We start from the raw sequence: 16,877 nt of genomic DNA, 5'->3' as shown, positions 1-16,877 counted from the left end.
AGGTCTGGAAGCTCCCCAGACCTGGTCTTTTTATATTATTTTCTAGTAAGGGCAGTTTTTTTTTCTCCCTTTTATTTCCCTTTTTCAGGTGGTGGTTCAGGAACATGGCGCTATCTGTTCCCCCATATGCGACAAAGAGGCACGGAACATAAGAGTATGGGCCGTCAACCCCTTATCGCCAACGGGCAGCGCCTGGAGGTTGTACCCTGGTCCGGGTTCCTAACTGCCCCTGCTCGCCCCGCTATCTTAGCCTGGTTGAAGACGCCTGAGGAAAGTATAGAACATGGCGTCCGCAGGGGAGTATGTACCCCCTCCCTTCCTCTTTAAAATATTGACTCTGTCCTTTATTGAGAGTGCTTATATGTGGGGCTCGCTCGGGTTCTCCCAGGGGGGGGGTCATGAGTTCTGCATACTAGGTCCTGGAGCCGCTGGCCCTTTGCAGCAGCTCCCTCTGCAGGTATTTTCCTTCCCAGCTCACCTCTGAACAGCCTTGCTGTTCTTTCGCTCCACCTGCTGTCTTATCTTTCATTCCCCCCACCGCAGGGGGTATTCAGCCGGCAGGAGTTCAGGGGGTTATGGTGGCACGTGGCTCCGCCCTTCTTCTTCCCCCTCAGCCAGTGCGCAAACAGAGAGGCCAGGCAGCTTCCCTCTCCAGGTGTGGCTGTACAGGTCATGCTTATAGGCTTACCCGCAGCCTATAATCTAGCCCCGCCCCTCCACCATTGCAGAGGTCGGCGGTGCTACATAGACAGAGCGGTACCGTTGGCCTCCATAAGCACAGCCCGGCGGGAGCTCTTCCAGCTGGCCAGCTCTACCGGCCTCTGAGCTGTGATCAGCTGCTTTGCAGGCGCTTCTATAGTGCGCTGCTCCGAGCCGTCACCGCTACTGAGGCTGCCTGCATGCGTGCTGCTCATGGAGTGGGCATCCTAGCCCCTCTCCCTTCATAGTTCATGTGGCCACTCACAGCGCAGTGCGCATTGCTCCCCACTCTTCCTGCCTGCCATGTTTAGTACAATCGCCCAATAGTGCTTCTAGTATTTCTGACCATTTGGTGGCGCTTGGCGACGTCCTGTGGTCATTAATTGAATTGTCTTCATTTGCATTTCTTCTTGTAGGGTCCCTCTTTACATACAATAGCTATTACAGGACTGTAATATCTGTTCTTATCAGCTTAATAGATGCTAGGCTTCTTTTCTAGAGACTGTATATGGAGGCCGCTTTCTTGCCTCCATCGCCTCACATGGGGCCTGATGTGGCCTCCGGCATACTATTTTCTGCTGGGTTCTCCCTCTGTTTGGGAAGCATATGCGATCCGCCATTATTGGGTCATTGCCAAAGATTCACGATCCCTACGAAGGTACGGGGGATACAGTCAGTGACTGTTCTCCCCTGTTGCTGGGTGCCATATCATGTATTCGTTCCCTTGGCTGAATTCCAGCTTCCCCCTCCCCCCCCCGCCACCATGGATGGCACTGGCCGAATGCCCTTACAAGTGCATTTGCATTCCTGATGGACGCTACGAACGCTGTCATGTCTGCTGGTCATCCATCAAAGGGATGTTCTTGGTATGTGCATGGTATATGTCCCTGCTCCACAGGCTGCCGCATCCACGGCTAGTACTCCGGATCCCCATGTCCAGTGCAAGGTCTCTTGGGAAGTGAGGACCTGATATCATTATGCCAGACAGTAGTCTCGCCTGTCACTCATCTCATAGCTGCCGCATCTGCGGCTGGATTCCAGTACCCCACTACTAGTGCGAGGTGTCCGATGGAGTGACCTGTTGTATACTATGGACCCATACCAGTAAGCCAGACTGTGGTCTGCGTGGTTTCCTACGCCGCTTGTTACTCCTCACACTGCTGAGGCATCTGTGGCTGCAGTTCCGGTTCCCCTCTGCTGTGCGAGGGGTCCGAAGAAGTGCCCCAACGTGTCCTATGGACCATATTCGGGGTGATGGGGATTCAATCCATGGCTATTCAGCCTCCCCCAATCACCCAGGGTGGTGGAGATACTATCCATGGCTCCTAGGCCTCCCCTCCCTCCCACATGCAACAGAGGGGCACAGTGTTCGCATATCTGGCTGTTGTGTCCTTTTCGCCAACATCCGGAGGTGTACTGGTTTAGCAGACAGTTGTCTGCATGGGCATGGCCAGGTTTTGCTGGTGTGAGAAATCTGGATGAGGGTTCCTGCAGGTACTGGGGACTGATGCCAGTCAGCCAGACTTTTGTCGGTTAGGTCTCCTACACCGCCGGGTTGCCCGTTCCATCGGCCGCACTCCAAGTCTAATGGAGGAATTCTGTACTTTCATGAATCTTTTACCAGTCAGCCAGACAGTTGTCTGCGTGGTTTACTGCTACGTCGGGTCATCTACCATACACTTCCCACGCAGTGGACTGAAGTTCAGGTAACCCTCTGCCAGAGTGTAGTTCCAAGTGAATCACCCCATATTGCTCCATGTGCCATATACAATGCACCACATACTATTTTTGCAGGGTTCCCTACTCTACCAGGTCCCTCTTTACATGTCTGCCGCTCTCTGGTTTAAAACTGGTAACCCACTTTCGGTGTGTTGTTCTGCATGCGTGGCCTGGAGTGGCCATGGTCCCTATGCCAGATAGCCAGACTGTCTGCATGGTTTTTCTGATTCACCAGGTCACCTTTCCCATTCCAAGTGTGTAAACTGTGGGTTCCTTGGACCTTTTATACCTGTAAGTTAGCCTGTGTCTGCATTTTTCCTGACCCACATGCATCCTTCATCTCTCCATCTGCGACTGCAGTCCTGGTGTGTGACACCATTAGGAGATGGGGTGTGGGTGTCTACTGCAGGTTCCATGGCCTTTCACAGCAACTGCAGCACTCTCTATTCCCCTTTCCAAGTATGCAACGTTGGTCGGCTAAGGGCATGATTGTGTCACACCGTTGGGTGCTGAGCCTGTTTTCCATACTGCCGTATTTTTGGAGGTCTGCGGTTTCTTCGTGTCTGTTGTTTTGGTACCCCACTATTATTGTGAGGTAACCATGTCGGTGTCCCTACATACGCTATGGACTCTCTGCACGTGTAAAGCCCACCTTACTTTCTGTCGGTGAGGTGTGCTTCGGGCCTTCCTGTGATCTTGTTTCCACAGGTCTGCGGCGGTTGAACTACTCTGTTCTGGCATGGGTCCTGAGGGGGTGATGCTGTCAGTTCAGCATCCCCCCTATGCCTCCAGGTATCTTCCTGGGTTCCTGTACAGGGTGGCTCGGGTGCCTTCTCTGTCGCCTTAGACTCGACTGTGTCAGGGTATAAAGCAAACGCGCTTTATACGGAAAAAGAAGGATCAAATAAAAATATCAACAGGGTTGATCCTATGAGGTGGACATAAAAAACACCTCAAAAAGAGTACATTTGTAGGTAATTTATGTTGTGCAATAGTAAAACCCACTACTAACGGTTAGATAAAATATAACAATTTATTATATTCACAATATTAAAACAGCTGAAATTATTGACACAAAGCAATATAATTATATATAAGCATGCAATATTGAGATTTTGCCACAAGATGGCTCTATACTAAACACCAATCACATAATCGCCTATGCAACACAAGGGGGCAGCAGAGTCACCCTGAATACGGTAAGTAATATATATATATATATAACTTCAATCAATTATTGCCAAAACAATATCAATATTATATACACAACGTTAAGCTCTGCACAGATTGCAACCAATTTCAGATATCTGGTAGTATAGGATCCCAAATTACCTGGCTTGATATTAACTTCCTAGAATATGGATTCTAGGGCAGAGTGTATAACCTCTCAGTCAATTTTAGATACAAAATTTGGTAATATGCATTTTTATCAAATAGTACTAAATGATGACTTAGCACCACTAAGACTACAAAGCCGCAATACAGCTGGGCATGACTAAATATCAAACCAGTTAATTATCAATATTTCAGATAATAGAATCTATACATTACCAAATATCTCTGTTTTCGGCCTCCAAGGTACTGGTGTGCTAGGCAGTCCTGTAGGTAAGTAGTATATCCTGTGTGGTGGTGTTGTTCTTGTTATCTCTTCCTCACCTGGACACAAGTTTTTAACCCATTTCTTATCTCACCTATCCACCCATAGTAAATATGATGTCACTTGGTGGGTGGGCTTATGTAGATTAGGACCTAGTTATGCTTAGGTCACCCATAGAGGGCAGTATAGGACAAGAAATGGACTCTTCTCCAACTGGCTACCTATTCTACAATTGGGACATTTATCATATAAATATCATATAATTATTTATGTTCCTGTCCAGTGAGATAAGACAACATTTATATATTCATCTCCAATGGATGACTGAAAATAGATGAATATTATAAAATCTTAAATAGAAATGTATCCACAGGTGAGGTCTCTCTGCATGGCCAATATCATATCGGAAATTTCATTTGGCATTTAACTACCTAGCTGTATACACCAGTACCATAACTATATATCAATTGTATAGAGATGACTGCATAGCTACTCATATTAATAATACATTGATTATAGTATAAAATAGACCTCTGATTCACCTTGTATTTCTAAGTTCATATATTTCCCTGAGATTATTGGGGAAATACACTTTGAAACTTCTTGACAGATTTGTTTTTGCAAACCTAAAACTCAGTTCATAGTCTGTAGTGTGTTAGGGCAAACATAATTACCTGTTAAAATACACACCGGAGAGCACTTTACACAATAGGGGCTTATTTGTAAGCTCTCATGTTGGGTTTCTAGACTTCTTGTCTGGACTTCCATTGTTCTCTTACCATCTTTGCAAATAAGTTTTAGTCTGTCTACCCTTGAAAAGATAGCAGGAAGGTGAATCACTAGGCCTAACAGAAAACAGGAAAATTCTAGTTTCAGAGCTTCAGAGGAATATCTTACACCAAATAAAATGATATCTAAATAATATAAAATCACAATAATATTGGAAATGCCCGACAACTGTGATGGCTTCATTGGCACCCATCTGGTCCAGGGTTTCAGGCGGCATTCCCCTGTTCCTTCAGTGCCTGGTGCACTTGACATTCCCGCTTCCACAGTGGGTATGGGGATTAAGGAGCTTAACATGGTCAGTGCTTGAGTTTCATCTTGACAACTCCTTGTTTTCCCCTCCACTGGGGGGACTATTTTGCTGAGCGCTTTCTATTGCCAAGATGGAGCTGTCCCTCTCTTCCCACTATATGGTGGGGTATCTGGTGGGATTTTTTTGCTGCAAGCATTCAGCAGAGCTTTTCGCAGCCTTTGCTTGTGTGCTTACTGCCCACTATTGCAGCCTGGCTCTTTTCCTGTTTCTTGGTTATTTACTGCAGCCTTGGCACTCTCCTCTGTTGGAAGAGTTTATGCGATCATGTATGAATCGGTGACAGCCGGTCTAGCCACCGTCTGTTATTTAGGTCCTGCCATTGCTCTCCTCCTTCCTCGACGCAATCTCCTTGGAGGGTGTGTTCATCCTTCCCTTTGACAGTGTCACTTGCGCTGCACTGATGCCACAGTCTTCTGGGGTAACCTTCCTGTGGCCAGAACCTGAGAATCACAGCTGGGTTCCTTTTTCTTCCCCCTTCATTCCCGTTCGGACGGGACAGGGCTTCGCAGTGCTCTGGTCAGCTCAGACCTCTGGGATCCAAGAACGGTTAGTCTCCTTTTCTTGGACACTATCCTGGGATGCTGTGGCGTGCCTTCTTTGCTAGGTCCACCCTCCTGATTTTTGGGCCTTAGTGATGGTTGAGGTCTCGGGCATGTGTAGCGATCCTGCCCAGACTCCGTGATTCCATTTGTGGGGTGCTCTCTCTGTACCAAACTTCTTCTTGTCTTGACACAGAAGTTTGTCATCCTTTTTTGGCTGTTCTTACCTTCTGTCTCTTCCTTCGGGGTCCATGTACTCCCGAGATGGAGGGCGTTCTAATCATCCGGATTCTACCAGTCGAGCTACTTTCGCCTCCCGGGTGCTTGCAGTGGGCTCCTGGGACAGGGGTTTTGGGTCTGCAGATGTTCAGGTCATTGTTATGTGCCAGACCTCTCTAGAGCCGGTTTCCATCTCTCTTTTTTCCAGTGGCTTTCTGGTCTCCACCTTCTGTGCTCGCCTTCTGCTCTGGCTTACGCTACTCTCCCTGGCGTTTTTCCGCCATGTTTTCTTGATTTGGTTGTCTCTGGAGGGGGGTGCTCTTTTTTCAATTTTTGTTTTCCAGTTGAGCTAGACCTCTGTCTGGTTCTGGGTTCCTTGGAGTTGATTTCCCACCTCCTTCCGGAATGGTTCCGGCCTTTCTGGCTTCCTTGTCTCTCTTTATGGACGTAGGTTAGAGTCTCTGCATAGGACGGTCCCTTCCTTTGGCATTCTAGTCTATCTTCATGGTCGGTGGGATCTTCCAGGAGCTCAGTTTCTGGGCCTCGGTTTTCTCTGGCCCGCGGTCTCGTCCACAGATGTTACGATTGTGTGGATTCAGTCTATGGACTGATTGCCTTTCTCTGGTGATTTTTATTCCCACCCTTGGAGACTGCTTTGGTATATCCCAACAGTATCGGTGTCTCCCAATGAAGAGCGACCGAGAAAAGGAGATCTTTTGTACTCACAGTAAAATCTCTTTCTTGTGGTTGGGGGACACCGCACCCACCCATTTCTTTCTTCTTGTCTGAATACTCTTTTCCAGTTATTGGGTTTTTATCTGGGATTCTTTTCTAGGGTCCTTCGAACATGTTTCTTTGTTGGCTTCTCCTACTGCTTTGTGACAAAACTGATTACCTCACTTCCAGTGGGCGGGTTTATCCTGCCATGGAGGAGCCGGCTTTTTTCCACCCATCAGTATCTGTGTCCCCCCATGAAGACTATGAGAAAGAGATTTTACGCTGAGAACAAAAAGTCTCCTTTTTTTCTCCCCGGAATACCTCTTTAATATGATGTATCATTACTGTCAGTGCACATAGACAACAGTTTAGAAACAAGTCTCTGCAGTTTTTTTTTAAATATATGGTCTATTTGTGTATTGAAATAACTATGGTATTACCTTAGGGCCATTCCAATATCAGGGATGGGAAATTACTTCCCAGGACATAGATGAAGAAGCAGAAGACATACAGGCAGAGTTGGAAGCTGGAGAGGAAGAAGAGGAACATGAAGAAGAGGGGGAAGAGGCAGAAGAAGTAGGTTATCTATGAATATATGTTTAAATGTTCCTCAGTCACTTATTTCTTGTTTAGTTTGTACAAAGCTGGAATGGTTTAAAGAAGCATGAGCCTCTAGACCATTGTTTTCCAATCACTGTGCCTCCAGCTTGTGCAACACTACAACTCCCAGCCAAAACGCTATCCGGGCATGCTGGAAGTTGTAGTTTTGCAACAGCTAGAGGCAAACTGGTTGGGAAACACTGTTCTAAACACACAAATCCCGCAGCTCTAGTTCAGGACCTTGTCTGTCACTTGGTAATCTATCACACACATGCACATTAACCATTAGCTTTGTTCTTCCTCCTTTCTCTCCTGTGAGGAGCTATATTGATGCAACAGCTATGCTGCATTAAAACAATAAAACCATAGAAGAGTGGGGCAGAAAAAATTACCCATCTACTTGATCTATATATAATTTTCTTTTTATTGAAGGGTAACTTTTTGTTTGTCCCAGGCATGTTTACCTTTGCTTACTGTGCATTTACCAACTACATCTGCTGGAAGATTGTTAATAAGAATTCTAATAATAATGATCACCATAAATGTTTCTAGAGTGAACATGTCCTGCAGCACTTTACAATTCCTGGGGTACATATACAGACAAAATTAGACATTACAGAAATACACACTACTAATATATTCTTCCATGCATCTACTACACTTCCAGTAAAATTATATTCTCTGATATTGCTCCTGATTTCCCCCAACTAACCACCGATTGTGCCCCTTTTCTTGTGTTTAGTTAAAAACCCTTCCCTTCTAAAGCTTACTATAATCTTTAACATATTTAAAGGTTTCAACATGTCTTACTACCTTTCCTTTCTTTCCTCCCTCTAGAATATACAGATTTTGTTTTTAAAGTCTGTTTTAATAAGTTTTTTGCTATAAGGGGTATCCCACCTCACAGATCCTATTTAACATTGAAGTACAAGTCAAAATACATAATTTTGCAAATAGTTATTATTGCATTCTTTAAAGATATAGACCTTTTTCACCCTCTCTTGTTAACAGTTTGTTGTCTAGGTTACAGACCACCTCTATGCTCTAAAAGCAGTGGTCAGTAGAGCTGGTGGCATCATTCCCTCTCTCTGCACATAGCAGGAAAGTGCAGTCTGGAAGATTGCAGAAGTCCTGGCTGATCATCTGATCTGTATGTTTAAATCACTAGTGACAGTTGTCTCAGCCTTGTATATATCTGAGCCTCCATGCTCAGTTTTATGCCTACAAAGAGAGCATGACCCTTGATCATGTGATCAAAAAGTTTTCAACAGTCAGAGTAGGTCATGTGAGCAAGATGAGAACTAGTAAGGTAAAGTAAAGTAAACTGTGCACATCTGTCTATGAGTGTGTGTATGCAAGTGTTTATTTACAGTGGGGCAAAAAGTATTTAGTCAGCCACCAATTGTGCAAGTTCTCCCACTTAAAAAGATGAGAGGCCTGTAATTTTCATCATAGGTTTACCTCAACTATGAGAGACATAAGAAAAAAAATCCATAAAATCACATTGTCTGATTTTTAAAGAATTTATTTGCAAATTATTGTGAAAAATAAGTAATTGGTCAATAACAAAAGTTCATCCAAATACTTTGTTATATACCTTTTGTTGGCAATGACAGAGGTCAAATGTTTTCTGTAAGTCTTCACAAGGTTTTCACACACTGTTGCTGGTATTTTGGCCCTTTCCTCTATGCAGATCTCCTCTAGAGCAGTGATGTTTTGGGGCTGTCGCTGGGCAACACGGACTTTCAACTCTCTCCAGAGGTTTTCTATGGGGTTGAGATCTGGAGACTGGCTAGGCCAGGATCTTGAAATGCTTCTTAAGAAGCCAATCCTTCGTTGTCCGGGTGGGGTGTTTGGCATCATTGTCATGCTGAAAGACCAAGCCATGTTTCATCTTCAATGCCCTTGCTGATGAAAGGAGGTTTTCACTCAAAATCTGACAATACATGGCCCCATTCGTTCTTTCCTTTACACGGATCATTCATCCTGGTCCCTTAGCAGAAAAACAGCCCAAAGAATGTTGTTTCCACCCCCATGCTTCACAGTAGGTATGGTGTTCTTTGGATGCAACTCGGCATTCTTTCTCCTCCAAACACAACGAGTTTTTACCAAAAAGTTCTACTTTGGTTTGATCTGACCATATGACATTCTCCCAATACTCTTCTGGATCATCCAAATGCTCTCTAGCAAACTTCAGACGGCCCATACATGTACTGGCTTAGGGTGCATGCACACCACGTTTTTGCTATACAGTTCTCGTATCAGGTTTTTGATGAAAAACAGATTCCTAAAAATGGGACTAAACTGTATCAAACCGTATACGGTTTGAAAAATGATGTCCAGTTGCATTTGTTTTTTAAGAAAAAAACGTATATGTTTTTTACTTTCCACTCCAATTTGAATAAAGTTTCACTTGCTTGACTTGCAAAGTCAAAAACCGTATGGTGAAAACCGGATGGAACCGTAAGCACATACGGTTCTGTACGGTTCCCATTGACTCCCATGTTTAAAAAAAAGTATACGGTTTAATACAGTTTTTCACCCGGACCAAAAAACATGGTAGACTACGGTTTTGAGTACAGGGAAAAAAACAGACAAAACCGTTTAAGACGCAAAATTGACTAAATGGGATGATGCGTTTGACATATGGTTTACAATGTTAAGTCAATGCATACTTTTTTCTATACGGTTCCATACAGTTTTTAACTTTAAACCGTATATGGGAACTGTATAGCAAAAACGTGGTGTGCATGCAACCTTAAGCAGAGGGACACGTCTGGCACTGCATGATTTGAGTCCCTGGAAGCGTAGTGTGTTACTGATGGTAGCCTTTGTTACTTTGGTCCCAGCTCTCTGCAGGTCATTAACTAGGTCCCCCCGTGTGGTTCTGGGATTTTTGCTCACCGTTCTTTTGATCATTTTGACACCACGGGGTGAGATCTTGTGTGTTGCCCCAGATCAAGGGAGATTATCAGTGGTCTTGCATGTCTTCCATTTTCTAATAATTGCTCCCACAGTTGATTTCTCACACCAAGCTGCTTTCCTATTGCAGATTGAGTCTTCCCAGCCTTGTGCAGGTCTACAATTTTGTTTCTGGTGTCCTTTGACAACTCTTTGGTCTTGGCCATAGTGGAGTTTTGAGTGTGACGGTTTGAGGTTGTGGACAGGTGTCTTTTATACTGCTAAGTTCAAACAGGTGCCATTAATACAGGTAATGAGTGGAGGACAGAGGAGACTCTTAAAGAAGTTGTTACAGGTCTGTGAGAGCCAGAAATCTTGCTTATTTGTAGGTGACAAAATACTTATTTTCCACCATAATTTGCAAATAAATTCTTAAAAAATCAGACAATGTAATTTTATGGATTTTTTTTTCTCATTCTGTCTCTCATAGTTGAGGTATACCTGTGATGAAAATTACAGGCCTCTCTCATCTTTTTAAGTGGGAGGACTTTGGTGTCACAATTGGTGACTGACTAAATACTTTTTTGCCCCACTGTATGTATGTGATTTTGTGTGTGTGTGTGTGTGTGTGTGTGTGTGTATGCCACTGGCCTAAACTCTGGGATCAGGAAGCTGTAGTGCAGGGTATTCCATGCATTTGAATGAGGCTTTGCAGCCCTACTCACATGAAAAAAAAATATTCAATGCAAATTTAGTGTAGTGGAATGTAGTGGAAATAATTGGCATGTCGCTTATTTTTTGGGCAAACAGCAAGGATAAACCCCATTGAATGACTGTGACAGTATCCTCACCCAGAACATCAGCTGATCTACTGCACCACTGCATCACATACATGATTTCTTCAATGAAAATACATGACAAATTGGAAATAATGATAGCATATAAGCCAGGCTAATAGTAGCAAGAGTACTCCTTTCCTTTATGTGTGTATGGCATTGTTTTTTTATTGCTATAAAAAAAAGAAACCAAATCTATTTTCCTTTGTTATAGGATGAGCCTGCTATACATGAAAAAAATAAACAATATGGAGACTCTAAAAACTTCTGCCCAGTGGCTTTAAAAGATAAACGTGTACTTCACCCAGGACATGTGGACTATGCAGCTATATACAGAGAGAAGACTTACTATTGCTCCAGTCCTGAAGCAAGAAAGAAGTTTCTTGAGAATCCTCAGTATTATGTTGCTCATGAAGAACCTTTACAAGTAAATGTTCTTATTACATTTGTTATTACGTCTATAAATTCATACACACACACACACACATATATATATATAAATATATATTTATATATATATATATATATATATGTGTGTGTATATGTATTAAAGAAGAAGTCCCATACCGAAAAAACGTATTCAGCTTTCTTCGGCTCTCCCATAGAGATGTATGTAGGGGTCATGACCCAGCGATCCCGTGGAGAGCCAGGTCCCAGTACAGGAGATTGCATGGGGGTAACTGCTCGGACCCCCCGCGATCTCCTGTACTGGGCCCCGGCTCTCCATGGAATCGCTGGGTCATGACCCCTACATATATCTCTATGGGAGAGCCGAAGATAGCTGAATACGTTTTTCGGCATTGGACTTCACCTTTAATTAACACACCTGGGGAAAGACTAACCACTATACCAAATAAGTGATGCAAAAGTTTTTTTTGTTTAGTTTTTTTCCCCTCGGCTAGATGTTAAATTCAATTCTGTAGTACAGTATGAAATACAATTCATACAGTTTGTTTTCTAGTGTTTTGGTGGCATTTTAAACATCAGTAGTGTTTTTTTTTTTACAGAAGACTGCTTGCTCTGGATATTATGTTAGACTTCTCTATAGAACTTGGAAAATGCCTGAAAAGATGCCTACAATTATAACAAAAAAATGCATGAAAATCACATTAAATTTGTGGCGTTTTTACAATCACAGAAAAAATGCATGTGTGAAGGTCACACTTTTAATTTTACTACTCCCACAGGACCTTTGATAATTGTCAAGGGTACCACAACTTTTTGTTACTCTTGTAAGAGTAACTTTTTGTTACTTGGAGTGATTTATCAACCTTGAGAACAGTGTCATGATCTCTCCCACAATGCAGCATATGGGTTTAGTAGACCATAGGCCTGTGGTCTCCAAACTGTGGACCTCCAGCTGTTGCAAAACTACAACTCACAGCATTTTCAGACATTTGATGGCTGCCGGGCATGTTGGGAGTTGTAGTTGTAGTTGAATAGCTGGAGGTCCATATTTTGGAAACAACTGCCATAGGCCCTGGGCTTTTAACCATCAAATAAGGAAGCTTTATTGAAGATCACATAGAAAAAGCTGTAACAATCACAAAAAAGGTCCGCAGACCCAACCAAAACTGAACATCCAGGTACACGTTGGTATAACAAAGGACAATATGAGTGACATATGGAACATGAGTATAATTACAGTAAGGCGACAATAGCATAGCTTCATGATAAAGTATAGCATTAAATGACTACATACCAAACATCGATAAGATCCATGACATGCATACCCCCGTCCCCCACCCGCCCGTCAAAACCAATTCTGCATTAATAGAGAGAGAACTGATGGCATACTTCAGGGCAGTAGGAGGAGGAAAACCAGGGTTCCCAAATTAAATTAAACTTTTCCACTCGATCCTCCCTGATAGCGGACAGTTTTTCATTAAGCATAATGGAGTTCACCCTCTCCACCACAGTAGTAAAATGCAAATCTAGTTCCCGCCAATGCGAGGCAATATGTATGCGTGTGGCTAGCAGAATGAACTGAGAGTTTAAAAGGACGGTAATGCATTCTACCTGGCTTATGACTGAGGAGACAATATAAGGGGGTTTTCGGGACCCGACAGGGGAGAATAGAAGGCAATAGATCCAGCACTCGAGCCCATAACCTAGCCACCTCCCTCGAGAACAAAGGGGAGAGACAAGTGGATATATGGCATGTAAAAGTGTCGGGACCCTATAAGTGCGGTGTAAAATACGTAAGGAGGTTTCCACTAAAGAAACCTGACAGCTACCCTTGCTAATAACAGTACAACAATCTCTCCACTGCGCAAGAGTTGAATGAATGTCAGACACCAAACCCCCAAAAATTTAAGTTTGACATCCGGCGGAGGGGCGTTGAGATGGGTATACAACAGAAAGAGCATACCAGGCGCATTCAGAGAATATAACGTGTCTTTCGAATGGAGTGGGTAATAGGAGGGTATCCCTCTGTAGCTGGGTACCATAGAATGACAATATTTGTCTCGCTCTAAACTGTTCCCTGAGGTGTATAGAATGATGACGGCATACATCAGTTAGATTAGGGAGTGAGCAGCCAATCAGTAAATCTTGTAAGCGAGTAAGATTGTGTGTACTCCACCATAGGAAGGTGTGAGGGGTAAGCCCTGGAGAAAAGAATGGATTACGTAAAAAGGGAAGGAGCAAAGAGGGGACAGACTTAAAGCGAACCTGACGCCAGAGAGAAAGAGCATACAAGACCACCTGAGCAGAAGAGGGGAGAATGGTAGAAACGGGTGACAAGGAACACATAAGAGTTGATAAAGAATAAGGGGAGACCAGAGACTCCTCTAGGGTTACCCACCGTGGCCTACCCACTTTAGCATTAATAAGTGCCAGTTCAGCAATACGTGCAGCATAATAATATTTAAGCAAATTGGGTACTGAGAGTCCCCCCATCCTTCGATGAAAGTACATAGCAGACCTTCTTATCCTAGGGCGCTTGTTAGCCCAAAAATATTCAGTTGAAGGGAAAGAAGGTCCTTCCTTCTTCAACACCGGGATTGGGAGAGTTCTTAAAAGATGGCAGGATAACCATCCGTATCACATTAATTCTTCCCACCCAGGAAATATATGAGTAGTCCCATTTCTTTAGATCTTCCCTAAGGGAACGATACAGGGGGAAATAGTTTGCATGGTATAGAGAGGATAAGGTAGGCGTGAGGCGAAGCCCCAAATAAGACAAACCCGAGGAAGAGTCCCTGAACCCAAGATTTAAGAAGATCAGGTGTTTAGTGGCAGTGGACACATTACAATAAAGGGCTTCGGATTTATTTGTGTTTATACGGAGACCAGAAGCTCCAGAAAACCTATCTAGTACCAGGAACAAATTAGGAAGAGAGGTGAGAGGGCTAGTGATAGTCAGTAACAAGCCATCTGCAAACAAATTGCATTTTTACTCGTTGTCTCCCACACCTATCCCCCTAATATCAGCATTAGAGCGAATGTGGACCGCGAGCGGTTCCATCATCAAGGCGAAAAGGGTAGGCAAAGGTGGGCAACCTTGACGGGTGCCACGTCTAATAAGCAGGGGGCGGGGTGATGTGGAGGGCAGTTTAAGATATGCCTGAGGAATAGAGTAAATACTGTGAAGAATGGAGACAAATTTTTTAAGAACAGCAAACATATATGGTCAGGTGACACTATCAAAGGCTTTTTCAATATCAAGAGCCAAAGCCATCATAGGAGTGTTTGTGAAGTTAGACCAACAATTTTGCTAACATTATCTGGGGCCTGCCTTCCTGGGATAAAACCCACCTGATCAGAGTGTATTAGTGAAGGAAGGAAACGATTAAGTCTATGTGCAAGGATAGAGGTGAGTAATTTGGCATCAACATTGAGTAACGAAATAGGCCTATAATTGGCTGTGTGTAAATGGTCCTTATGTGGTTTCAGAAGAACCAAAATAGGGGCGTCAAGGAATTCTGAGGGGAGAGTATGTGAATGACGTAAAGAGTTAAGAGGTGAGGTGGGGGACTAGCATGGAGGAAATTTTTTTGCAATAAGCTGCCGAATAACCATCCGGTCCGGGCGATTTCCCCAATTTTAGCCTGTTAATAGCATCAGTCACCTCTTCTGCTGTGAATGGCGCATTGATAGCATCCCCGGCGTCCGGCTCCAAAGTAGGTAGAGAAATAGGGGAAAGAAAAGAAGAGATGACAGGGTCTGAGGAAGAGTGATGTGAGGGAGCAGAGTAATGAGAGGTGTAAAAAGAATGAAAAGCAGCATAAATTCTGTCAGGATTAGATGTGCTTTCTCCCGGGTGTACCTGTAGAGAGTGTACTCTATTAAATGACTTTGGATTGCGTAGCATGGATGCTAGTAAGCGGTCAGGTTTATTAGCATAGCGATAGTACATGGCACCTGTCCAACGGACAGCTTTCTCCACTTCGTTAGATAGTACGGCATCCAATTGTACCCTAGTGTCTTTAATGGCTTTGTAAGATAAAGTGAAGGGGAAGTCTAATGAGTAAAAGTTAGTCTAAGCAGTTTTGCCTCCAAAGCCAATCTGGCAGCGGACCTTTCCCTCCTTATTCCGGAAGCCAAAGATATATTGTGGCCTCTCATATAGGCATTATGGGCCATCCAAGACCAGCAGGGCTCGCCAGCGGAGCCGGAATTGGATTAAAAGTAGGAGGACAAGTCCGCCTCCAGCTGCGACCGTACGCGAGTAAGGACTCATTGAGTCTCCACCTATAGGGAATCGTCGTCTTATCAGCTAAATTAAAGGCTGCCATAGCCAAATCATGATCAGACCATGAGGAGGGAATATGCCTAGCATAGAGAAGTTTAGGAAGTAGCAAAGTGTTTGTGAGTATCCAGTCTTTACGTGTGTAAGAATGTTGTGAAGGGGAATAGTAAGTATAACCTCTCACCTGTCCATTGTGTTCCCTCCACACATCAGCCAAGCTATTATCAATGAATAGTTGCAATACCAGATGCTGTTGGGTCCCGGACCTACGTAACGGGGCAGTGTGGGAACGATCCAAAGAGCCATGGACCACAAAGTTGAAATCGCCAGCCCAAATGAACCAGTCATAGCTCAGGGATCCAAGCACCGCACAGATCGAACTGAAAAAATAAATAGGAGAGTCAACATGTGCATAAGAATTAACAATGCACAATTTCTTCCTGTCTAAAGACCCCACTAAAATTACATAGCGACTCTCAGGATCTATCAAGGTAGACACTACACTAAAAGGAAAATTATCATGCAGTAATATAAGGACCCCCCTACTCTTAGCAGGATATGTAGACATATAAACCCGGTGGAATAACCTATGGAAAAATTTAGGAAAGGACGTAGGGGCAAAATGTGTTACCTGTAAGCACAACACATCTGTATGCAGTGGGACATAATCCTTAAAGGCTTTCCCTCTCTTCAACGGGGAGTTGAACCCCCTAACATTATGAGTTCTCAAGTTACACATAGCGAGGGGAAAAATATGCAATAGATAGAATACAAAGAAGCTATGCCATACATATCACTCTTGATACCAACATTGCCATCAGCATACATGGCAGTGAAATTGCCCATGTGGTAGCACCTGGAAAAAACTGAAAAAAGACAAACAAAAAGCAAACAAAACACACAACAGAAAGAATACATAGAAATGTCCATGTGAGGAAAGACGGGTCTGGGAACGCCCCGCCCAGTCATACTTCCGTGCCCCTAGGGCCAGGGAGATGAGGCACAACTATCCGCCTTCCCCGCCACAATAAGTGAAAAGCGGAGTCCTTCCAATAACACAAGCTTCTAAGCACTGAGCGAAATCGGTAAACGTTCTGAAATAGTCCCAGATAGGTTCAGAGAGCAATGACAGAGCCGAGTAGCCAACTCAAAGTCCTCTGAAGGGCCACTAAGGAAACATCAGGTGTGTCAAGGTGATGTGTGGGGCCGACCCGCTTGGGTCCATACACGAGCTGGGCGGGCGGCTCTCTGAGGTTGA

The 16,877-nt window shown here is 44.0% G+C and overlaps 1 protein-coding gene across 6 annotated transcripts in view; it reads left to right on the top strand.

Moving 5' to 3' along the window:
* The window catches only part of AK9 (adenylate kinase 9), a 207,925-nt gene that overhangs the window by 119,542 nt on the left and 71,506 nt on the right, over positions 1-16,877 (top strand). For all 6 annotated transcript variants that reach the window (XM_056566303.1, XM_056566304.1, XM_056566302.1 and 3 more), the window contains 2 exons: positions 7,035-7,165; positions 11,141-11,353. In XM_056566303.1, the coding sequence (XP_056422278.1) occupies positions 7,035-7,165; positions 11,141-11,353 (344 nt within the window). The remainder of the gene's footprint in view (positions 1-7,034; positions 7,166-11,140; positions 11,354-16,877) is intronic.

The sequence above is a fragment of the Hyla sarda genome, chromosome 3 (assembly GCF_029499605.1).
Source record: "Hyla sarda isolate aHylSar1 chromosome 3, aHylSar1.hap1, whole genome shotgun sequence".
Lineage (NCBI taxonomy): Eukaryota > Metazoa > Chordata > Amphibia > Anura > Hylidae > Hyla > Hyla sarda.
This window is presented reverse-complemented; position numbering and strand designations above follow the sequence as displayed.